Source organism: Panthera uncia, chromosome E3, assembly GCF_023721935.1.
Source record: "Panthera uncia isolate 11264 chromosome E3, Puncia_PCG_1.0, whole genome shotgun sequence".
NCBI lineage: Eukaryota > Metazoa > Chordata > Mammalia > Carnivora > Felidae > Panthera > Panthera uncia.
Genome location: NC_064815.1, coordinates 9,756,623 through 9,782,622, shown reverse-complemented (window position 1 = coordinate 9,782,622; position 26,000 = coordinate 9,756,623). Strand labels below are relative to the sequence as shown.

The following is a 26,000-nucleotide window of genomic DNA, read 5'->3' as shown; positions in this document are numbered from 1 at the left end:
GTCTCTATTTCATTTGTTTCCACTCTGATCTTCATTATTTCATTCCTTCTAGTTAACTTTGGGATTGTTTGTTCTTTTTCTGGTTCCTTTAGGTCTAAGGTTAGATTGTGTTAGATTTTTCTTGTTTCTTGAGGTAGACCCTTGATCACTATAAATTTCCCTGTTCGAACTCCTTTTTGTGTGTCTCAAAGACTTTGGAACATTGTATTGTCATTTTTATTTGTCTCAAGGTATTTTTCAATTTCCTCTTTGGTGTCTTCATTGACCCATTTGTTGTTTAGTACCATGTTGTTGTTTAGCGTCTGTGTATTTGTGGTTTTCTAATTTTTTCTTTTGATTGCTACCTGTTGTGATCTGAAGGGAGTGTTGTGGCCTGAAGTGAGTCTCTTGGCATCATACGGAGGGATCTTTTTTTTTTTTTTAATCATTATTTCAGTTACCCTATGTCTTTTGATTGGAGCATTTAGTCCATTGACATTTTTTTATTTTTTAGGGAGAGAGAGAAAGAGAGCTAGAGAGAGTGAGAATCTTAGGCTCCATGCTCAATGCAGAGCCTGACATAGGGCTCAATCCCACAACCCTGGGATCATGACTGAACTGAAATCAAGAGTCAGACACTCAGCCAACTGAGCCACCCAGGCACCCCTAGTCCACTTAAATTTAAAGTAATTACAGTGGGGTGCCTGGGTGGCTCAGTGGGTTGAGCTACTAGCAGACTTCGACTCAGGTCATGATCTCATGGTTCATGGGTTTGAGCCCCACGTCAGGCTCTGCCAACAGCCTGGAGCCTGCTTCAGATTGTGTGTCTTCCCCTCTCTTTCTGCCCCTCCCCAACTCACTCTCAAAAAGAAACATTAAAAAAAAAAAATTAATTACTGGTAAGTACCTACATTTGCCCTTGAACAAGGGCCTGTTCTGACATGCTGTTGCTGACACCCATGCAGTTGAAAATCCACATACAACTGCCCCCAAATTTAATAGCTGACTGTTGACCAGAAGCCTTGCTAGGGAACATAAACAGTTGATTAACACATATTTTGTATATGTATTACATACTGTATTCTTTAAGTTTGGGAAAAGAAAATATTAAGATCATAAGGAACAGAAAATATTTACAGTATTGTGTTTATTGAAAACCATGAACAGTTCAAACCCATGTTGTTTAAGGTCAGATGTACTTACTGCCTTTTTAATTGTTTTCTGGTTGTTCCTTTTCTGTTCTCTTGCTCTCTTGTGTTTGATAATTTTTAGTATTATGCTTGGATTCCTTTGTATTTTTTGTGTGTCTGTTACAGATTTATGGTGAGTATCATGAGGTTCTTACATAACAATGTATTATAGTACTCTATTTTAAGTGTTTGGTCACTTAAGTTTGAACACATTCTAAAACATTACATTTTTACTGCCTTCCCCTTCCACATTTGATATATTTGGTTTCATATTTTACATCTTTTTATTTTGTGTATCCCTTAACTAATAATTATAGATATAATAGATTTTACTACTTTTGTCTTTTAACCCTATAAGTGATTGATTTTCTATCTTTACTGTGTGTTTACTTTGACCAGGGAAATATTTTCTTATTTTCTTCTAGTTATGTCCTTTTATTTAAAAAAAAAATTTTTTTTTAACGTTTGTTATTGAGAGGGAAACAGAGCATAAGCAGGGGAGGGGCAGAGAGAGGGAGACACAGAATCCGAAGGAGGCTCCAGGCTCCCAGCTGTCAGCACAGAGTCTGACTTGGGGCTCGAACTCAGACTGAGAGATCGTGACCTGAGCTGAAGTCAGTTGCCTAACCGACACAGAGCCACTCAGGCGCCCCTAGTTATGTCCTTTTAAACAAGTCCCTTTAACATAATCTTTTAAGGCTGATTTAGTGGTGATCAGCTCTAAGTTTTGTTTAGGAAACTCTTTATGTCTCTTTTATTCTGAATGATAGTCTTGATAGGTATTCTCAGCTGTAGGTTTTTTACTTTCAGTACTGTAAATAGATCATGCCATTCTTTTCTAGCCCACAGTTTCTGCTGAAAACTCAGTTGATAGCATTGTGCGGGTTTCCTTTGTATGTTATTAGTTGCTTTTCTCTTGCAGCTTTTAAGGGTTTTTTTTTTGTTTTTTTAATATTTCTTCATTTTTGAGATAGGGAGGGCAAGTGGGGGAGGGGCAGAGAGAGTAAATAATCCCAAGCAGTCTCCACACTGTCAGCACGGAGCCTGACATGGGGCTCGAATCCACAAACTGTGAGATCATGGCCTGAACTGAAATCAAGAGTTGGATGCCTAATCAACTCTATGCCCTGGTTTTCTTTAATTTTTGACATTGTAATTACAGTTGACCCTTGAACAATGCAGGGGTTAAGGGCACCAATTCCCTGTGCAGTTGAAAATCTGCATGTAACTTTTGACTCCCCCAAAACTGAACTACTAATAGCCTACTGTTGACCAGATGCCTTACTGACAACAAGGAGCTGATGAACACATTTTCTATGTTACATATATTACACACTGTATTCTTACAGTAAAGCTAGAGAAAAAATTAATAAAATCAGAAAATATAGTACTGTATTATAAAGAATAAAAATATACATATAAGTAGATTTGTGTTGTACAGGAGCCATCTGTATGTGTCTTAGTGTGGATCTCTTTGGATTCATCTTGTTTAGGCCTCTCTGTGCTTCCTGGTCCTGAATGTCTTTTTCCTTCCCTAGTTTGTCAAAGTTATCACCTATTCTTCAGATAAGTTTTCTGTCCCTTTTTCTCTTCTCTCCTGTCCTAGGATGCTTGTAATGCAAATATTGTATGCTTGATGTTGTCCCAGAGGTCCTTTAATCTGTCATTTAAAGAAGATTTTTTGGGGGGCACCTGGGTGGCTCAGTTGGTTAAGCATCTGACTCTTCGGCTCAGGTTAGGATCTCACAGTTTGTGAGTTTAAGCCCCACATGGGGCTCTGTGCTGACAGTGTGGAGCCTGCTTAGGATTCTCTGTCTCCCTCTCCTTCTGCCCCTCTGCTGCTCATACTCTCTCAAATTGAAAATTTTTTTTTTTTGCTGTTCAGCTTGATTTCTAATACCCTGTGCTCCAGATTCATTTTTCTGTATCTTCTAATTCTGTATTTCTAATTCTGTAATTCTAATTCTAATTTCATTTGTTATTGTATTCTTCAGGTCTGATTGTTTTTTTTTATCTTCCCTTTGTTGAAGTACTCCCTGAACTCAAGTCCAGTAGGGGCACCTGGGTGGCTCAGTCAGTTCAGCGTCCCACTTTGGCTCAGGTCATGATCTCATGGTTTGTGGGTTCGAGCCCCATATCGTGCTCTGTGCTTACAGCTCACAGCCTGGAGCCTGCTTCAGATTTCTGTCTCCGTCTCTGCCCTTCCCCTGCTCACATTCTAGCTCTCAAAAATAAATAAATGTAAAAATGAATTCAAGTCCAGTGAACATCTTTATGACTGTTACTCTGAACCCTTTTATTAGGTAGATGGCTTATCTCTGGTTCTTTTGTTTGGAACATACTCCTCTCATTTTGTCTCTGTATGAGGTCAGCTGCGGCAGGTCTGGAAGGTAGCAGCCTTATGTAGGAGGCGTCCTATGGGGGCAGCAGTGCTGTCTCCCCTGGTCACCAGAATCAGGTGCCCTAGCTGTGTCCCCTGTGTGGGCTGTGTATGCTGGGGAGTGGGGCTAGCCTCCGGTGAGACTGGCTGTGAGGTTTGGCCACAGCTGCAGTGAATACTGTGGTGGGCGTGGCTCCACCCTGTGCCGTGGTACGGGGGTTGTGCCCGTTGGGAAGGTGGGTCCAAAGGGTAATGTCTAGGCCATGCTGGTGGTGCCAGCAAAGTAGATGAAAAGTGTCACATCTGGCACCCACCAGCCTCGGTCCAAGTAGGCTAAAAGATGGGAGTCTTCCATTCCCAGAAAAAACTCTTACAGATTGTTGCCCCTCCAGCACATGCCCTAAACTGAGTAAATAACCTAGGCACTTTTCAATCTGCTGCCTCTACTCTTTTGAGAGTAGAGCCTCGGTTTCCTATATAACCTTCTGGAGTGAAGCTCCACAGATTTTCACAGCTAGACATCATGGGAGCGCATCTTCCCGGTGCATACGCCAAGGTAGGGGGTACTCAGGGTGGGGACTGACCCTCCACGCTTATGGGTGATATCTCTCCCTCTTCCGGGTCACTGCACCAGGGATTTGCCTCCTGGCCGCATCTCTGCCTCCTGTCCTTCTCAGTGCAGTTTTTTCTTTGTACCTTTGGCTGTGTAAGAGCTGTGCGGCTAGTCTTTGGGTCGTTCTCAGAGGGAGTTGCACTTCGTATAGCTACACCATTGGTGTGTTTTTGCGAGCAGCTGAGCTCAGAACCTCCTTACTCTGCCATCTTCCTGGGAGTCCCAGTGGATGCACTGAGGTTCCCCGCGCACACCACGTGCTTCCTCCTCACCTGTGCGGTCCCGCTGTGTGCCTGTGCCACCACACCTGCATCTGTGGTGTTGGCTACAGCTAGGTGTATACCTATATATTCTGAGTCCAGTTGAGCTGCTTGTGGTAGATAAAGGTTGAGCCATCTACTTTTCATAAATTGTGACAGGGTAGGCAACATTCAATTCCAGACTTGAGGGAAAGTGGCTCTTTAAAAGTAGACTCCTTTTCAAGGTTTCTTCTATTTGAAAAAAACAAAAACAAAAAAAACCCAGACACACTGAGAGATGTTACTTGGATTCTTCTGTTTCTCCATAAATGCCAATCTGAAGGCCACTTCTGCAAAGAAACACTAGAACAGTGCTCTACTCTGAACAAGATTGGATTTTGCTCTGACACTTCCCACTTCTTCAATGTCACAATCATCTGGGTAGAGGCCAAAGCTTAAACCAATTTGTGTGCGTAAAAATAAAAAAAGCAAAGCAGGTCTTTCTGAACTTGGCTTCACAGTCCCAGAGTTAGGTCCTTGTTTGCAGAGGGAGCCTGAGGGCCAGCTCAGTCAGATGACCCATATCTGGGTGTTTGCTTCGTTTCTTGATGTATTCCAGAGTTTTCACCTAAGAGGAAAAAGAAAGATCAGTATCCTTTTGGTTCAGCTAGGCACCAACAAATCAACCGTATTGTGAGCTGATGCTGTCGTACAGCTAAAGTCTTTTGAAGCATAAAGGAGGGGAAGAAACCAAAAAGTGTTAAAGTAAAACTTCTTAGTTTACAATTTGCTTATAAAATCAGATTTTGGTATGACCAGGAATAGCTGCTATTTCTATATAGGTCTTTTTGTTTTCATTTTGAGAGGGCACGAACAGGGGAGAGGTGGAGAGGGAGAGGGGGACAGAGGATCCGAAGGGGCTCTGCGCTGAGAGCAGAGAGCGTGACGCGAGGCTCAAAGTCACAAACCATGAGATTATGACCTGAGCTGAAACAACGCTTAACTGAGCCACCAGGCGCCCTATTATTCAGAGGGGAAAAAAAGGAAGATGAGCACTGATGTGGTATTGAGGCCAGCTGTGCTTTGGCCAGTGGGTTTGTGTCGCTCACCAGGACCCCCATGCTCCCAGAGCCTCACCATGGTCCTGGTGTCTGCACAGCCGTGCCTCTGTGCCAGGTGCCACAGGTTGACAGAGAGTTGGTTGAGTCTGTTGTTGCGCAGGTCCCCGTGGGCCAAGATGCTATTAAAGAAGGAAAGGCCCAACGAGCTCTGGCGCTTCAGGGCCTGAAATAGAAGAGAGAGATCAGGATCGGGCAGTGGGGCACAGGCGGGGGCCCCGCGTGGACATCAGCTCTACCTTGGATCTTCTGGAGGGGCTGCTTAATCTCTGAGTCCCGCCTTCATCTGTAGGACAGGAAGGTAATGCCAGCTCACAGGGTAAGTGAGGACCGAATGAGATGATGCATATAAAGCCCTTTGCCCTGTGCCTCCATGGGCATTTATTACTCAAGTACAGATGAAAACGAAAAGTCTAAAATAAGTCTTTCAGTTGTGTCCTCAAGCCACCCAAAGTGCAGTCACTACCCAGTAACCAAAGGGCCGAAATAAAGGCCGAATGACAACAGCTTCCCAAGAGCAACAGCCAGGCCCAGCTTTTATAAGAACCATTCTATACTTTGATTCCAAATCTAGCCTCTCTTAATCTGATTACAAGTACCTAAATAAGAAAAAGTCTAACCCAAATGTTAAAGGAGACCAGACCTGAATCCCAGCTTTGCATGGTACAAGACAAAAAGAGAAAGTCAATCTCCAAAATGCAACAACAGTCCTAGGAGAAAAGATACAAGTTCTGAAAGGTAAACAGAGGCATGTGGAAAGCCAAATAAATAGGGGGGTGCTGACAGGAGCCAAGTTCACTCATGTATCCATGTGGACCCTGGACGGTTGATGACCTGGGCCCTTGCTGAATGCCCTTGGCTCACACTGCAGAACATCACTGGGCTCAGAGCCTCATTCATCTGCTTTGCTCCCTGGCGGCTAATGGGAATGGAGCCCTTACAGGGGACCAGGTATTCTGCTCTGTGCTTTACAGAGCTCATCAGAGTTACCTACACAGCAGATCTTTGTGGGAGGCATACTTCTAACCAGCTGTGTGAAGCACATGTTTAGCACTGTCTCTCAGGAATCCCAACCCCTGGTTATTTAAGCGTCATGCTAGGTGCTGGGGTGAAGGGACTTAGCAGGTGTAAAGTTATGGACTGACTTTACAGAGTCCTGGATTACCTGGGTGGGCCCAATTGAATCACTTGAGCCCTAAACAGAGAAATTTCTGAGAGAGAAGTCGGCAGAAGGAGGGAGACTGGAGATCAGAAGCATTTGACCACCATTAATGGGTCTCAAGAGGGAAGAAGAGGGGCCAAAAGCCAAAAAAGCAGCTTCTAGAAGCTAAGAACCTCTAGCCAAGAGCCAGCAAGGAAACAGGACTTCAGTCCTACAACTGCATGGAACTCAAGTCTGCCAACACCCTAAAATAAGCTGGTCAGTCAACATCTTGATTTTGACCTTGTAAAATCCAGCCAGCGCCAACTCAAACTATGAAATAATAAATGAGTATTTTAAGCTGTTGAGTTTGTGCCAATTTTCTTAAGGCTGCAATAGGAACCCAGTCCACTCCCATTGTGTAGAGGCTTCCAAGTTCAGAAAGCTTTGGGGAATTTGCTCACAGATGACAGCACAGAGGTCCAGTTGTCCCACTCCAGCTGATACGATACTCCCATAGACTCAGTGCTGGCATCACATTAGGAATCCAGACTCTGAAGAGGCTAAGAGTTGCCTCTGTCAACTACTCTAGGTGGACAAAACCAACCTACTAATCATGCATCTGTTCATCATTTCACAAATATTCATGGGGCCTGGACTCTGCTAACTGCTGAACCAACTTAACCCCTCCTGCCATCCTCTCCCAAGTGAGAATTTAAAATATCTTGGTGGAGGAAAAAAATAATGACCAAGGAGCAGCACAGCTGGGTGACGGTGGCTGAATGGCAAGGAAGAGACACCCCCCACCCCCCGTTGAGTCTGCTTTGGCAACAGCCTGGACCAGGTGACAGTCCTAGAAGCTGAGCTGACTCAACATCACAGTCAAAGAGTGGGGTCATCCTGTGCAGGGCCCAAGCCTGCAGGCACAGGGAACTCCTGACTGCCTGCTTTGCGGTCTTTAATCTAATGAGACAATACAGTTCTACCCCAACCGGGAACCTGGGCAGAGATGACCATTCATTGAGTTCCAGCCCTGGTCTGATGCTGGGACTACAAGAGTGCACCCTTTCTGCTTACAAGAGGAAGCTAAAAGAAAATTCTATTTCAAATACAACTAAAAGAGTCACCCCTGAGAGAGGCCCTTGAACCACATTTCATTGAAGTGGGAGAGGTTTTTTTTTAAAGTCAAACAAGAGAGACCATATCTAACAAGTGGCTATTTTCCCATTCTGGATCTTCCCAGTAAACATTTTACCCTAAAAAGCTCAATCCACATGTGGTTTAAGTGCATAGCCCCTTAAAAGTGAAATTATTAGAGACAGATCTGAGGGACGAGAAGTCATGCCAGCCAACAAGCAAAGACCCAGAAAACCACAAACACATTATGAGAGGACCAAATCAGGCCTTGAGCCCCCCTCCTCTTCTCCAAGGTTTTAAATAGAAAAGAGCTTTTCATTCTTTGCCTATGAGAAATGTCATTTCCAGGAAGCTCCATGGGTCTGGCATGATTCCCAGCTTCACCACACCCAAATAAACAACTTCATACTCAGGGGTAAAATGGCCAACTCCATGTGGATTAAGGGGACAATTTTGGAAGTAGGTCTACTACCAGCAATGAGAGATGGGATACTCAGGACTGGCATCAATCAGCATTGGGGTTTTTCAACAGCATGAAGCTTCACTCTCCACTAGGTAGAAGAATCTGACCCCTTTTTCCCAGAGACCAGACTCGAGAGGATCCCATCTCCAGGGATCCTGCCATGACACGGTTGTCTGTGCTGAATTTTACACTGCACTGTTAAAAGGATGATCTGTTCCATTTTAGCTCGATCCACCCATATTTTTCTAATAAATGTGCATATATAGAAGGACATTTTCATTTAAAGTCCCTGGTGTTTATGGGGAGTTAAAACGTTATTTTGAAAAATTCCAACTTTGCTTTTTCTCAGAACCCTGATTCAGAGTCATTATCACCATCAATGCTCCCTCCTTCAAGAGAAAAAGAGACATAAACATTAAATTACAGCACTGTCCCCTCCCACTCCATTAGCTGCAAGTATACATTCTAAGACACCCTAGTAAATGTCTGGAACCACAGACAGTACCGAGCTTTATATATACTGCTTTTTCCTATACATACATACCTATGGCAGTTTATAAATTAGGCACAGTAAGAAATTAACAAAATAGAATTCTATAATAAAAGTTATGTTAATGTGGTCTTGAAAATATTGTACCATACTCACTCTTTTTAGGATGTAAGGTGATAAAATGCCTACATGAGGTGAATGATGTAGTGTTAGGCTACTACCAGCCTTCTAATGAGATGTCAGGAGGAGGATAATTTGCTTGTGGATCCTAGTTGAAACCAGGTACCTGCAACTGCATGATGGGGCAAGGAGGTGGGAGGACGATGACTGGACATAACTACATATTTATATATATAGTTCTCAGGTTTATTTTTATTGTGAGCTTGGGATTTTTCTAGGCTATGGTCGTTTATGCTGTTGGTGGCCACCTGTGATTAAACCCAGCCTGTTGCATCAAGTTGAAGAAATGTATTTATTTTCAAGCCATGTAGCAAATTTTTCTTGAGTGTAAGCTGTTAAACACATACCATTGCTCTGAGGGCCCTGGGTTTTAAAAATCAGGAAAAGGTACTAAGAACAATTTTTCATGGCAGAGGAGCAGAGGGGGACCTGACTAGTGAAGTAAGTGGAAGCTGAAGGTGAAGGACTCCACTCCGTGGGGTAGAAAGAGCTCTCACCTGAAAACCACCTATTTGTGCAAATGAAAGCTGGGTCTTTAACCCTAACAGTGTTTGAAAAAGGCCTCTTCTAATACTCACTGGTTTGATAAACCAGTTTCTCTGAAGAAACTGGGGTTCTGATTCTGCCCCTTGCCCAGACAGCCAGGCGCCCTCCATGTGTTAACTTCTCCAGAGTTCTGTAGCCCTGTGTCCAGAAGGGTCCCCAGGTTGGCGGGACACTCCCAAAGTACACTCCCTCCATAGAGAGGGCACTGTGACCAACTCTGGACCCAGGGCAGCAGTTCTGTATTTTCCTTCTGCCTCTTGGACTGCTAACCCTAAGGCTGGCCCTGAACTTGGCAGGGGCTGCTGGAGAATGGAGTCCAGAAAAAATACCTCTCTCTCTAGCACCTGCTTGAATACCCTGGGGATGATGGGAACCCAGAACACAGATGTATGTCACACATGCGTACACCCACAGCTGTGTAATATTCTGGTGGGGCAGGGGGATAAGGGCAATGGTGGTGTTTTATATAGCCCTGGAAATGAGTAATAATTTAACTTGAAATCCAGTTTGATCTTACTCTGTATTCAAAGGATTTGATGGGGTGGGGATGCAGCAGCAAAAACTAGGAACCAGAGAATCTGAGGAAGGGAAGGAAGGGGAAGGCTTGGAAAGCTACTGGGAAGCAGGCAGTCCAAAATCTGCCTTAGGTTTGGGAAAGGGAATTGAGCAGGACACAGGCAAGAACAGGGCCTGCCATGATGAAATCCGGAACGAGCCATCAGGTTGTCTCTTGACAGTTGGGAATAAAAAAGCCCAAAATGCTCAGAGCTTCAAGCTGACAGCTTGGAGTAATAAAGAGCAAGACCCCGGGGAGCAGGTGGAGGCAGAAACAAATTCAAGTGCCGGCTGACCCACAGAAGGAATGCAGAGAAAGGTCAGGCATCAGCTCTGACTCCTAAAGTACTGCCGGCCTCCACCCCCTAACGCAGTAACAGAGATGAGCATCGGTCTGAACAACTAACTGCCTCGGCCAAACCTGAGACGGGCTGCTGGGATCCATCTGTCACCCACATGTTTGGGTTGAAGCTGCAAAAAAGGAAGTCATGATTGGTCTAACGGGAAGGGAACCAGGTAGTTCTGTAGATTGGACTAAGTGAAAATTAACATTAAAATCAGTTAAGCATCTAACTTTATGGAGAACATGGAAAAACTGCTCTAAAAATGTAAAAGATCTAGCATCTGATACATTGGTGTATTCTGTGGGTAAGAACATGGGTTCCAGAAGACTGCCTTGACCACATATCGTGTGGCTGCCACTCCAGGATTTTGTCCTTGCCTGTAAAGTTTAAAGGCACAGCTGTTCCCACCTCACCCGACTGTCCTGAGGTTTAGGTGAGACAATGCATGCAGAGTCGTCAACACCACACTTAAGTAGAACAAAGGCTGGAGAAACAGAACCTACCATCATAGGAGGACAATAACCACATGCTTGTCTTACAAGATAAGCAGAAAGGCTTTGGTTGAGGAGGGCAATGCAGTCGTTAAAAAACTACTACTGTAAGCTGGGAGGTCTGTAGGTGGGGACCCTGGTGTTCATTCACCAGAGGAAACCCAGGGCTGTGGAGAAACCTCTCTGAGCCTCCATTTCCTTTTCTGTACAGTAAGAACAAACACAGCACTTGTACCTTGGCATGAAAAAAACGCAGGCAAAGCACAGGCTGTTTATTCAGTACGTAGTCGTCAAGGATTTGCTGTATGCCAGCCTCAGGGTGTGGGGATGCTGTGGTGAGTGACAGACCCTAGAGACTTAACCTCAGGCACAAGGAGGTCTCCAAAACTCATGGCACAAGGTCCCTGTCCCCATGGAGCTTAAATTCTGGTGGGAGAGGCAAACAACTGAAATAAGCAGAACATTTCAGAGAGTGACCAAGTAAAGTAGGAGCAAAACCCCTGGATGGAGCACTCATCATGTCTGCACATAAACACACTATTCACGTGAATGAGTTTCCTTTCCAGAATGAACCAACGTTTGCCCTAGAAACTTTTGCACTCAGAGCAAGCAGCAGCAGGAGGACAGGCAGAGGGCACCTACCTCATCCTTGGCCAAGGTTTTCAGATGCTCCAGGATCTGAGCCATCACCGTTTCACACAGCTTGTTGTTTTCAGCCAGAAATTTGGTGTCTCCCCCATAGAGGCTGTCGTTGGAGTCAACTGATGGAACAGACCAGAGCAGTGAGCAAAATGTGGTATGCCCATTCAAAGGAATATCATTTAATCATAAAAAGGAATGAAATTCTGACACGTTAAAACATGGATGAATCCTAAAATCTTTATAAGTGAAATGTGCCAGACACAAAAGGGCAAATACTGCAGGATTCCTCTTTTACGAGCTACTAGAATAGGTAAATCCATAGAAGGAAGTAGAATGGAGGTCAGCACAGGCTGGGGAGACAGGGAGGGAAAAGGAAGTCACTGTATTGGGTACAGAGTGCTGGGATGATGAAAAAATTCTGGAAATGGACGGTGGTAATGGCTTCACAACATTGAATATACTTGATAAAACTGAATTGTACACTTAATGATAGTTAAAATGGTAACCTTTATTACTATGTGTATTTTAACAATTTTTTTAACGTAGTCTTGTAGTCTTAGGACAAAAAAGTCGAGATCTCTGATTACAGAGACCACTCCAAAGGATTTATTTATTTTAAGAAAATAATCAAGGGGTGCCTGAGTGGCTCAGTCGGTTAAGCATCCAACTTTGGCTCAGGTGAGAATATCATAGTTCATGAGTTCGAGCCCCACGTCGGGCTCTGTGCTGACAGCTCAGAGCCTGGAGCCTGCTTCGGATTCTGTGTCTCCCTCTCTTTCTGCCCCTCCCCTGCTCATGCTCATGATCTGTCTCTCTCTCTCTCAAGAATAAATAATGAAAAAAAAAATTTTTTTAAAGAAAATAATCCAGCAGGTACCCAAAGATGCACATATGTGATTTGTTGTTTTGCTGTGAACAGCAGCATTCGTTATATGTTCACTGTATGTTCATTATAAACTTGTTTAAAAGGGTGAAATGAGAAGTAATGTAAATGTCGATCAACAGAGTTTTAACTAAATGCTCTGTTACAATATTAAATACTAGGAGGATAATAAACGATGTGATCTATAGTTGTTAATCACCATATACTATGTTATACTATTAGTAACAGTTACAAGATACTATCAATTTTAATTTTTATTTTTTTTAAGTTTATTTATTTTGAAAAGAGAGTGCATGAGTGGAGGAGGGGCAGAGAGAGGGAGAGAGAATCCCAAGGAAGCTCTGTACTGTCAGTGCAGAGCTGGACGTGGAGCTTGAACCTGTGAACCATGAGATCACAACCTGAGCCGAAGTCAAGAGCTGGACACTCAATGGAATGAGCCAATCAGATGCCCCAAGCTACTATTAATTTTTAAAAAGTGACAAAACAGTATCCATAGTAGAGCCTTTATATAAATATAGCACACAGATATACATATATCCATGTATATTTCCTAATTTATAGTTGCTTAAGAACCAATTTTTAATTATTTCCTTTCAATTTGCCTGAATCTTTTAGAGAATGGGACAGAGGCGCCTGGGTGGCTCAGTCGGTTGGGTGTCCGACTTTGGCTCAGGTCATGATCTCCAGGTCCATGGGTTCGAGCCCTGCATTGGGCTGTGTGCTGACAGCTTGGAGCCTGGAACCTGTGTTGGATTCTGTGTCTCCCTCTCTCCCTGCCCCTCCTCTGCTCGTGCTCTAGCTCTCTCAAAAATACATAAACAAAAAAAGAGAACGGGACAGATAATAAGCATGTAGTAATTAATTGGTAAAATAATTTCAGACATGTCTTATGTACATTTCTAGTTGCTGTTTCAAAGCAGTACATTGAATACCTGCCTGTCTCACCTCGAAACACCAGCTGACACCATTTTGCTCCTTGTGTGCAAGCTCTCTCACTTGCTCTCTCCACACACACAAACACACACACACACACACACACACTCACTCACACATAATGGGTTTTTCTAGCCAAACCATTTGTGAGCAGATTGCAGACCTTTTGTCTAAGAATAATGAACAACTGCTCCCCAGCAGTCTGCTTGCGCCCCGGCTTCTCTGTCCAAAGGCAATCTCTCATCCAATTCTGCCTGTTTATGGGTCTATGTCTCAACTACTATCCACCATTCAGAGGATGACAGCTATTCTCAAAAGAATGTAACAGACTGTGATTCTTGTAAAAGAATGTGATTCAGCCAGTCACCACCACCTGATTTTGCAGGGCAGCAAAACTGCAGCTGGTGAAGGAATTTCTCACATCCACTGCTGAGGACCAGAATAGTTCTTGGCATAAATTCTCAGTCTTACTCCGGGTTGGAACCTACTCTTTCTGATTAGCTCAGCACTGGAAAAGAGAGAAGGTCTGAGACTGCCCATGGCCAACACTCCCCAGGCGGGCCAGGCGTGTGTTCAGAGCAGGCTGCTCGCGTGCGCACACACACACTGCACCTCCTGGGTAAGGGTCTGCTCTGCACCAGATTCCACGCTAGGAGCTGGGGACCCAGTGGGGGCCAAGGCTGATTTGGTTCCTGCCTCAGAGAGCTCACAGACCATTAGCAGATGCAGACCAGCAAACTGAAAAGCACGTACTGAATGTCAGAAGGGGGCAGTACAAGGGGTTATGGGATCCTGAAATCTAGGCTTGGGACGGAACTCTGGAATTAACAAGGACAGGCTAAGCTCCACAGCTTGAATTCACCGGACAAGTGGAAAAAGGGGCTAGGGGGCAGGATGAGTTTTCCATACTTGATAATGATGGAGGGAGCAAAGGGCCAAGTTGAGAATTAAAAGGAAGTTGGTCAGACCAGTGTGTATAGTGGCCCCGAGAGTCCCCTGAGGGAGACATGATATCCCTGGCAGGTGGCCACTAAGAATAGCCCACAATCCCTGCATCTGTCTTGCCCTGCGATCACGACCCTGAACGCTTCAAGGGCCTGGCAGGTGACATGGAGGAGCAAAGGGGCTACACTGGCTTCACAGGGGCATCCTGGATTGTGGTCTTCCAACTAGCTGGATACACACTATCTGCATATTAAATAAACATGCAGGGGCACCTGGGTGGCTCAGCTGGTTGAGTGTCTGACTCTTGATTTCAGCTCAGGTCATGATTCCAGGGTCATGGGATTGAGCCCTGTGTCAGGCACCGCGCTGAGCGTAGAGCCTGCTTGAGATTCTCCCTCTGCCCTTCTACCCGACTTGCATGGGCTCTCTCAAATAAAAGAATATAATAAAAAGTAAATAAAAAAGGAACACTCCATACACAGGAAACTTTCCCTCACACATCAAACACGTCTACTCTCTCACATTTGTAGGAGAGCACTGGAGTTCTTGCTCCAGGAAATCTCAGAATGTCATCGGATTAATCTAGAAAGAAAGTAGCAAAGGAATTCTTTGTAAATGCAAAAAAATTTGACCCTAGTTCTTGAGAAGTTCTAACCTGTTTCAACACTGTAAAAGGCTGCCTAGAGTAAGAAAGGGGTGGGGAAACGAAGCGCCTCCCTTGGCCCCCTGGGCCTCTCTCCTCCTAAGACAATTGTCAGGTCACAATTGCACATCCAGAGTAAACACAGCTGGGCCAAGAAAGAAGGAAAACAACCCACCCAGCCTTCCATTTTCTTCTCTAAAAGCCAGAAATCTAGACTCCTGTCTATTGCACATAGCCACACTCCCTTTGCTTGCACTCTGGCTCCCAGTCTGCCAGCTGTATAGTTTAGACAGAGGGTTAAACGAATCTGCTCAAATAGGAGGATGAGGAGAGGACAGGAGACAGGAAAGGGCTTACCCCTCTAACAGGGCCCAAGGTTTGCAGACCCAATTCCAGGTCAGTGCCTGGTCCTCAGAAGTGTCTCTACTGTTATATGTGCACTTGGCAAAAAAGGAAATAAAAATGCCAACCAATGGAGAGCCGGGGTGGCTCAGTCAGTGAAGTGTCCGACTTCAGCTCAGGTCATGATCTTGCAGTTTGTGGGTTTGAGGCCTGCATCAGGCTCTGTGCTGACAGCTCAGAGCCTGGAGCCTGCTTTGGATTCTGTGTCTCCCTCTCTCTGCCCCTCCCCCACTCATGCTCGCGCTCGCTCTCTCTCTCTCTCTCTCTCAAAAATAAAAAAAGGCAACAAATATAGGAAAAGGTGCACAATCTCATTGCTGAGAAATTCAAATTACACTCACTAAAACAGCCCAAATGAAAAAGACTGACCACACGGAGGGAACAAAGGGAACACTCATTCATGCCTAGTGGGAGTGTCAATTGGTACAACCACTTTGGAAAACTGTGAGACAGTATCTACCAAAGCTGAACATAAGCAAATCCAGTGAGCCATCAATTCCACCCGTAGGCATATCGCCAGTGGAAACGTACACCAAGAGCACATACAAATGTGTTCACAGCAGCACTACCCTCAACAGCCAGAACCAGGACCATTGGAAACATGCCAATGTTCAAACCGGAGGGAATGAATAAATTCTGGTATGGTCACTGGGTGGAATACTACATGGCAATGCAAAAGGATGCACGCCAGCTACGCACGGCACAGGTGAATCTCACACACACAGAGTATCGAGTGGAAGAGGCCCGACACCAAAGAATGCTTGCTAAACAATTTCACTGACATCAAAAGTCAAAGACGTACAAACTAATCTGGGATGCTGGAAGCAGAGTGGTGTGCCCTGGAGGGGAAAGTGGGGGCGATGACTGGGTGGGGGCATGATCTGGGTGGGGGTTACCTGGGTGTGTTCACTTTGTGATGATTCATTGAGCTTTCCAGCTGGCTGTATGTCTGACATATGTTATGATTTAATTAAAACACTGTTATTTTATAAAAGGAGGCAGCATGACGCATGCTCCACAGTTCAGGGTGTGACTTGCACTTCCACCAATAACCGGCCACAGGCCCTGGAGTAAACCATGGCGTCTCTCGGAGTCTCCCCTTGCTCACACATAAAATGGGGATGTAAATGCCTGTCTCACACGCTTCAGGGCCGTGAGGAGTACAGAAGAAAGATCCGTGGAGTCTGGGGTGGGCCTTGGCACGCAGTAGGAGCTCAAGTCTCAGGTGCTGTCATCATCCACATCAACCTGCCTCCCTAAGTTACATCTTAACTATTAGCCCCCAAATGCCAGCTAGAGGAAGCCTGAGAGTTGTAGCAGAAGGCCCTCCCTTAGCACTGCAAATGTGTTTCCAGAAATTTCCAAGTGGAGAGACCGTTGCTTAAACCCTGAAGTATGCAATTACTGGCCAACGCACTTTTCACAACAATAGGGCCATCTTGGGAAAACCGATAATTAGAACGGAGGGTCTGACAAGCAGGCGGGTGCTTGGGCTCAGTGGGCAGATGTCTGGAATTGGGACTGTCCTGCGTTACATGCAGGATGTGAGAAGTCTGCTTTCAAATTCCTGGCAGCAGATGCAGAATGGCTGGTAGCACGTGGGGGAGGCAAGGCCACCTCCTTCCTCCTGAGCATCTGAAATAGGGGTTCCCTGAGCCTCAGCATCACCTGAAGAACTAGGTAAAAACACCCAGGGTCCCACCTGAGTCTGTGGTTAGGGGCAGGCCTGGGAGAAGCTCATGCCTATGGACATCAAACCACCTTTCTAGGTTATTCTGTAGCACACCAGAGAGAGCACGGAGTGAGTGCTTGGAGTGCTCCCCTAAACTTGCAGGTCGTCAAAATGATTTTGGGTATTTGTTATAGACAAAATTCTCCGACCTTTTCTTGGGGTTCCCAATTGAGAAGGGGCAGGATGGGGCTCAGGGATCTGCTCAGGTTCTTACTTGGGCACATGTAGTGAGACCCTGGACTAGAAGTTTCTGGTGCATAAAACCCTAAGGGATTTAAAAACAAAAACATTTTACTGGACTTTCATGAAATTCCAGCTCGGTGTAGTCCAGTGGGAGGGGACCCCGCTACCTTTGTCTATGTGGTAGAGATAGGTCTCCTGGCTCATGGCGGATAGGAGGTGCAGGACACAGGTGTAGATGCGGATTTTGTCGTCACTGTTGTCCTCCCAGGTGTAGTCCTGGATCACGTTGAGAAGCTCTCGGACAAGGAACAGGACCCCATGTTCTGGGTGATCCTAGCGGAAAGCCAAAAAAGGATAAATAATGCTAGATAGGAAGCAGGAGGAGAAACCAAAAAACAAAAAATCCACCAGGATAGAAGCCCGGGTCCCTCCCTTTAGCAGCTCTCGGGGAATGGAAGTGCCAGCTACTTTGCAGGCGAGCCCACTCACAAGCCTGCTCAAACACCACTGAGAAAACGGACAGGATAATGTTCATCCCGCCGACGAGCATGCTCCAGTCTGGGGAGATGAGCTTGGAGAGCCTCTTTGGGTCCAAGGAATGAGGGAGCTAAGTTACCTGTCAGCTTAATGGCCTGTTTCCAAAATTACACACTGGTTCTATGTGTAGAGCAGTAAAAAGTCCTGCTCCTCCGACTCCAAAAGCAAGATTGTGGGTGTTGTAGCAGATCCAACATCGGAAGCCTCCTGCTTTGCGTAAGCCCCCAGTGATCACTGTCACCAGCAAGGGCACCAGCGTTAAATATAGCCTTGCTCTTCAGGGCGTTCAGTGACATTAACAGCTAAAGTGAGGACGCTCTCTTGGGAGAGGAAAAAACCCAAGAGGCAGAGCACAGAATGGTGTTCCTCAGATGTTGAAATGAATCGGAAGAGAGTGCCGGATGCCACAAAGCCAGCAGCTTAGTTCACTTCCAACAAGCTGCCTGCATTTCTGTGGCTCCCCTTCTGAACATGCTCCATGGAGGCCTACCGCCAAGAGTCAGTGCCCAGCTCTGGCGCCATCGTCTTGCTCACCCGGTGGCCACACCTTGCCCCTCATCCACTCCAGCCAGCACCTTTATGTCTCCTGGGCCCAGCTGGACCACTCAGAATCCTGCCAGGACACAGTGGGCATGCTCAAAATGGTTCCGTGAGGACCAGTTCAAGAAGGATTATTTATCGAGACAGGGGCAGCGTGAAGGGAGCTGGAGAGGAAGGACAGGCGAGGCACCCGGGGCCTCACAACAGCAGGAAGCCCTTACCGACCCTGGACTGAAAGCACAAGGGGGGGGGGGGGGGGGGCGTGACCGGAAGTGCAAGATCCGCAGCTGGAGACGGCACCTAGCAGGAGCTGCAGCCTCGGGTAGAAGAACAAGGCCGCTGCCAACCCACGGCCGCGTCAGGGGACGGATGCCCCAAACTCGCTCTCCTCCCGCCTTCCAGTCTGCTGTTGGTCCTGCCGCTGGCTGAGCGACTTGGAGACCAGAAGGGAGCCCAGGTGAGGCGGTCCCCAGGGGCCGGTCTCCCACACAGATCTCCACGGAAGCGCAGAGGATGCTGCCGCCGGCAGCTCGCGTGCCAAGGATGGCTGGCTTCCCGGCCCTACCGCACCCCCCGACTGGAATCTTCATCTGCAAGACGGCCACACTGGCTCGACAGCCTCCAGATCCCATCGTACACGCCAGCTTCTCAGTGAGGCCTTCTCCGATCAGCCAGCCAGAGCCTTGCTCACCGCTGGCCCCCAGTCTCCATCACAGACCGTCCTGTCTGTAATTCTGCAGTGCAGTTCTCAAGTGACTTCCTCACTCCCGCAGTGAACTGCCCCACAATATCTCTTGTTTACGCTTATCTTTCATCGTCGCCTGTAACCCAGCACGACAGACACTTCCTCTGCCATATTTGCCGATACACAGCCAGGACTGCCCTGGGAACACAGTGTGAACGGTGTCCCGCCCTGTCCCTGGTTCTAGGACAGTGCTGGGCGCAGGCAAGCACCCAGTAAGTCATGGTGGTTGGATTACAGTTTGAGCACCTTCTATGTGCCAGGCGCTGAGGTGGCTACAAAGACGAATAACAGTAGCTAAGTTTTATGGTGGCTATCGTAGCTTTTCTGTGTTCCAGTTAGATATGATCATGACCACCCCCCCCACCCCCAATTTCACAGATGGCAGATGAGCCACAGAATGGTTAAGTGGCACTGCTGGTAGGTGGAGGAACCAGGGCTTGAGCTCTGACAGTCTGGCTCCAGAGCAGAGATTCCTAACTGTTAATACTGTATTTTTCTTGCCCCTCTCTGACTTTATGGAGCTGGCTAACTAGGGGAAGCCTTACATGTAAGCCAGCTATTTTGTGACTATTGTTTTTTTAACCTTTGCTTTTTTTTGAGCAAGAAAGAGCGTGAGCAGGGGAGGAGCACAGAAAGAGGGAGACACAGAATCCAAAGCAGGCTCCAGGCCCTGAGCTGTCAGCACAGAGCCCGAAGGGGGCTCGAACTCAAAAACCACGAGATCATGACCTGAGCTGAAGTCGGGTACTTAACCGACTGAGCCACCCAGGAGCTCCTCCATTGCCTACAATTTTTAACTGAATCAAAATTAGGCCTCTGAAGTGGTAACACTGAACCTGTTCAATCAAGTCTGTATGTCCTGCCAAATGTTATAGAGAAGTCTGTCCGCCAAGAGGCTGACCGCTGCTAACACCACAGCAGATTACTTCAAAATACTCTGAAAGTGACACCGTTTGCCGAAGAGAGGCTGGCCTGGGGAAATGTTTATTTCTGCATTTAAAATGACTTTAAATTTTTTTTCTAAACAAATAAAATGAAGTCTTTTAAAAGCCTTGTACACGGTTGGTAGGAACACAAAATGGTACAGCCACTATGGAAAACAGCATGGAGGTTCCTTGAAAAATTAAGAGGAGAACTACCAGGGGTGCCAGGATGGCTCAGTCAATTAAGCGTCTGACTCTTGATTTTGGCTCAAGTCATGATCTCACAATTGGGAGATCAAGCCCTACAGTGGGCTCCAGGCTGGATGTGAAGCCTGTTTTAAGATTCTTTCTCTCCCTCTCACTCTGCCCCTCTTTCCTGCTCACGCTGTCTCTCTCAAAAGAAAAAAAAAAAAAAAGAACAGAACTACCATATGATTCAGCAGTCCAGCAATCCCACCTTCGGGTATTTGTCCAAAGAGTTGAAATCAGGATCTGAAAGAGGTATCAGTATTCTCATGTTCGCTGTGGCACTATTCACAGTAGCCAAGATGTGGAAACAACCTAAACGCCCACTAGTGGATGCATGGATAATGAAAATGTGATATACATACACAATGGATTAATATTCAGCCTTAAAAAAAACGGAAATTCTGTCAAATATGACAACATGGATGAACCCTGGAAGCCAGTAAGTGAAAGAAGCCAATCACAGAGAAATACTCATGATTCCACTTACATAAGGCATCTAAAACAGTTATGTTCACAGAATTAAGAATAGATGGTGGCTGCCAGGGGCTAGGAGGAGGAGGAAATGGAGAGCTACTCATACCTGGGTGGCTCAGTCGGTTAAGTGTCCAACTCTTGATTTTGACTCGGGTCATGATCTCACGGTTCATGGGATCGAGCCCTGCATCAGGCTCTGTGCTGAGAGCAAAGAGCCTGCTTGGGATTCTGTCTCTGCACGCTCTGTCTCTGTCTCTGCACGCTTGCTCTCTCTCTCTCTCAAAATAAACAGTTTTTTAAAAATGGGCTTAAAGTTTCAATTAAGCAAGACGAAGACACTCTAGAGAGCTGCTGTACAACACGGTGCCTGTAGTTAACAATACTGTATCACATACTTAAAAATGTGTTAAGATGGTACATCTCTTGTTAAATGCTCTTACAATAATAAAATTAAACTTAAAAAATTAAGTAAAAGCTGTGACACGAAAGGATATGATCTGAACCAGGTAAAAGCGGGATACAGGAGTTGCCTTCATACTAAACCTACTCACAAGAGACGTGCCTCACGTGAGGCCCATCCTGGGGCCCCGGAGCCCACAGCCTCGGCTATTCAGGCTGAACATCTTCCATATTTATTACTAATGCTGTATCCCACAGGAAGGATGGAGGGTTGCTAAGGCTCAGCCTTGAGCTGATAAAGTGCCCTGTCAACGTTTCAGGCTCAGATGGTGCTGAACAGACCCCGGAGCAGCACACACCTGCTGCTCTGCTGCTCACTAGCTGTGCGACCTCAAGCTGCACAGGCTCCCCAGCATGGGCGCCTCACGTGGAAAAGGCACAGTGATCCCTACTTTGCAGGGCTTGGAGGAGGAGTCCCAGAGACTGAAGGCTGCTGAAGGTCTGCAGTACAGCACAGGACAGGGGACAGGCAATCACAACGGATATTCATCTCCTGATCTTTACTAAACCCCCACAGAAGCGTGCACACTGATACCAGCAACGAGACAATCCGCTGAGGCCAGGGGGACGTTCTGGTGAATGCCAATGGACCAGGCAGGCGACAGAAATGGGTCCAGAGGCACCCATGGGAATTGGAGAAAGTGCACATGCCTCTTCCTCCCTCCACAGCATGGGCCAGCTGCCGTGGGTCGGAGAATGTGGGCCCCACATGGCAGGATCTGATTTCTCAAGAGGAACTAAAAAGCTGGGTTTTTCTGTGATCTACCAATTTTTAAACGTGGGTAATTCATACCAAATGTTTTCCATCATTGTGTGGCCAAAAACCGTGTCTCTGGGTTGGATGCCACCCACTGCTCATCAGCATGCAACCCCAGGGACGGAGCTTCTGGGTCAAAAGTACTTTCAGATCAACTGTTTCATTCAACCTCATAGCAGCCCCATCAGGCAGGCATTTGGGTGACATTTTAGAAAGGTGACAATTATCTGAGGCTCTGAAGAGTTACAAAACGTTCCCAATGCCATAAGGCTGAGTCACTGGGTCAGACGGCACTCAAGTTTCTGACTCCAAGCACAAGGCTTTCGTCCAGTCTCTGATTTTTAACATGAAGAAAATCTCATGTGTAGAAGGAAAATGCATCCCAATTAACCAACAAACAATGACACTGATCAGCTTAGATTACTCCTTAGAAATGCTGGGGTTTTTTTCTTCTTTTTTTTTTGGTCCCCTCACTTGACAACTAGACTCTCCAAAATACAGAGAAACTGTTTATACAAAGGACTAAGAAGGTGATTTGAAAACACTGAGGTCAGGCGTTGAGCACTGCCTCCTGACCAAGCCATCTTGTCTCCCCAGAACCTGGGATTTCAACCTGGACACTTGGAAGCTAAGTCACTCTTTGTCTCCTCGGCTCCACTGAGAATTCACACGCCATTCCAAATGCACACTTCAGTGGTTAGGATACTCCCAGAGCTGTGCAACTGTCACCACGATCAATCTGAGAACATTTCTGTCACCCCAAAAAGGAACTGTGTACTCATGAGAGAGAGTTGCTTCCTGGCCTGAGTGCAGAGGGATGTTTTTTCAAGTGCGGTCCTGGACCATCCACACCTGAACTACTCAGGAGGCTTTCAAAAGTGCCGATTCAGGGCCCCATCCTAACCTACTGAGTCCACCTCTCTGGGAGGGGGCCCCAAGAATCTATTTTAGCACGGATCCCGGATTCCTGTACACATTTGGTTCAACCATGTTTTGTACCTGGACCCTGTCACAGCCCGGTGAAGGCTATGGACTCCTCAGGATATGACTTGTAATACAGGAAATACAATAAATAAAAACAAAAAAATAAAATAAATGCAGAAAATAAAATATGCAAGACCACAAAAGAAATATAAAACATACTCATCAAAATATTTTTTTCAATATATTTGTTATATAATGTATTCTATTAGTTCTTGATGAGTATGTTTCATTAGCAATTATGCTAAAATATACTTGTCAAAATATTTTTTCAATGTATTTGTTATACCGTATTCTATTACTTCTTGGTGAGTATGTTTAAGTCTTCTGAAATATCTGTCACCTTAAATGTGATATGAACAAATGGTTGATTTCTTTGGTGACAAATTCCTAGCCCTGTGACTACCTGCTACTGTGGCTCGTTGCCTATATAACTCACAATGGAAAAAAACCAAAAAACTCACAAGGGAGCAAAGGGCCAATTTCAGTTTCACAGAGATTTGTAAAAATTGAGATTTTTTTTTCTCATCTAAATTCATGGTTGCCCTGCCAAACCCTCACGAAGCAAGCAGGGAGACTGTGGGTTAAGAACCTCTGCTAGGGTGAGGGTCCTGGTGCTGGGTCTGGAGAGACAGAAGCCTGATTCCTGCCAGCCCAAGCCTGACTGCACATCAGAATGTTCCAGAAAAAACCCCAGCATCCTTCCAACAATGTCTTCTTTGATCTCCACTATCTCATTTTGGTTTCTAGCACTTGCCATCAAAGAACATCACCATCACCTTTTACAGGGTTGGACTGTTCTAACCACATGTGTATACTCACTCACTTAATCCTCACAATGACCTGGAGATGAAGACACTATTATTACTCCCATTTTATAGATTAGGAAACTGCAGCCCAGGCATGTTATATAATTGCCTGAGCCTCCGGGGCTAGGAAGAGGGGGAGGGGAGATTCCACCCTAGGCATCTTGGTCCGAGGCCTCAGTCCTTAACCCCTAAGTGGCACCCACTTGACTATGTACAGAACCGCAACTAAGACACCCCGTATACAAAATGAATGGAAAAGACATTGAGTAACTTAGGGATGCCTGGCTGGCTCAGTTGGTAGAGCATGTGACTCTCGATCTCAGGGTCTTAAGATCGAATCCCCGTGTTGAGGGAGGAGATTATTTACTAAATAAAAGTAAACAAAACACTGAGCAATGTAAACCTCTGACTAGAAAAGCAGCACATAGACACAGAGAGAATGTCCCTGCACTTTTAGGGCTAAAGATGTACATGAGGCAGATCAAAGAAGGACATCACCTATGGCTCTTCTGACGAAACATACCGGAACTATTAATAAAGTAGAAAAGAAATTGCAGAGGAATTCCAGAAGGAATGATTCTGACGGTCGCATCTTTCCATCGATATTAATCGTCTTTGGAACTTCCGGAATGAGGCTTATAGCGGCTTTGAAGAAGGCATCGGCTGCAAGACAGAAGAAAATTCCGAGTATGAGAACTCTGAAAAATTCAGGGTCTGCTTTCTTCTTCACCTGGCTGCCAGGCCCGTCCTGCGAGTTACATGGAAGGCAGGCCATGCCGAGGGCCAGATACAGTGGGCAGGTCCGACTGGAGGGCTTCTGCAACCTTAACCGACTCGTAGAACATTCCGCGGAGAGGGTACTGCTGTTGCCTCACATCTCCACCTCTCTCCCTCCTTCCTTCACTGAGCAATTCAGCTCAAAGAGCCTCCGTCAGGGTGGCTTTGATAATTAAGTGAAATAAACAAGTGGCCAATTTTTACAGAAAGCCAAGAAATAGTAGCTGCCGGGGCAGACAGCTCAACCCAGACTGGTTCACCAAACCCTCCCATTCACCTTGGGAGGAAGGCCACGTGCCTGCTCCTTCAGCAGTGTCCTGGGTATGCTCGAGGTGCCAGTACGAGACATGGAGCGGGGTGCAAACTCTGATCTGCCTGGGTCTACTCCAGCACCATATTTGTTAAAGTAACTGAACCCTCTGAAGGAATCCACACGTGCACGCCCACGCACATGCACACACAAGCTTCTGAGACTTCTGACTAGGTAAATAGTTCTGAGAATCACTTGGGAGATAAAGATATACATATATTTTAAGTTTATTTACTTTGAGAGCCAGAGTGCGCAGGGGAAGGGCAGAAAGAGAGCAAATCCCGGTCAGCACCGAGCACAACTCAGGGCTTGAACCCATGAACCGTGAAATCACGACCTGAGCCTAAACCAAGAATCCGGCACTTGACCGACTGAGCCACCCTGGTGCCCCAAGATATTTTTTAAACCACAAAGTTGTCTATAAAACAAGAAGACCTCAAAGGGTGAGAGAAAGCAAGGGAAGGGGAGAGCAGAGGAAGAGAGGGATGGAAGAGTAGACGGGAGGGAGGCAGCAATAGGAGGACAGAGACAGGGAGGAACGGACGGGGAGACAAGCAAGGACTGGAGGTGGGGGTGGAGAGGGAGAGAGTTCTTAAGAGAACTGCCAAAGTATTCCACATGAGAAAAAGCCTCAAGGTCGAAACAGACAAAACACTGACCTGACAAGTGAAATTTTAAACTACCCAACAAGATCAAACGTTTACATGGTCCACATAAATATACTTCCACTCCGAAACGACTTGCAGCGATGCGGAGAGAACACTGCGCTGGCACACAGCATCCTGAACCCAAGCGGGAGCCCCACCCAGCAGCCCAAAGGGGCAAACCCAACAACAAACGCCTGCCTTCTGGGAACAAAGCCCTGCACTTAATGAGAAGAGTATGTGTCTGCAGCTCGATGTGGGCTTTTTTTTTTTTTTTTTTTTTTTTGGTCTTCCCTCCCTTCCTTCTTCAAAGGAAAAAAAAAAAAACAAAACCCAAAAACAAACATGTTAAGGAAAGACCATTCTCTCAGAGTTTTCTCTATAAAGTTACCTCTGGTCCTGAATACTCCCTTCCCAGGCTCTCTCCCACACTGAACTCACACCCTTACGTTCACCTCACCAAATTTATTAAGCACCAACGGTGACCAGGCACTGTGGACACACAAGGAGGAAAGGGGGTGAAAGTTGACAACATCAGTAGGGTGATGAGACTGACCTGATCA

General features: G+C 46.0%; 1 protein-coding gene across 6 annotated transcripts in view; it reads right to left on the bottom strand.

The window, feature by feature from the left end:
• Positions 1-366: 366 nt before the first annotated feature.
• Positions 367-26,000, bottom strand: part of VPS35L (VPS35 endosomal protein sorting factor like) — a 121,848-nt gene continuing 96,214 nt past the window's right edge. For all 6 annotated transcript variants that reach the window (XM_049638353.1, XM_049638354.1, XM_049638350.1 and 3 more), the window contains 5 exons: positions 24,230-24,369; positions 17,400-17,565; positions 11,509-11,627; positions 5,539-5,685; positions 367-5,029 (listed from right to left, as the gene is read on the bottom strand). In XM_049638353.1, the coding sequence (XP_049494310.1) occupies positions 4,931-5,029; positions 5,539-5,685; positions 11,509-11,627; positions 17,400-17,565; positions 24,230-24,369 (671 nt within the window). In that variant the 3' untranslated portion in view covers positions 367-4,930. The remainder of the gene's footprint in view (positions 5,030-5,538; positions 5,686-11,508; positions 11,628-17,399; positions 17,566-24,229; positions 24,370-26,000) is intronic.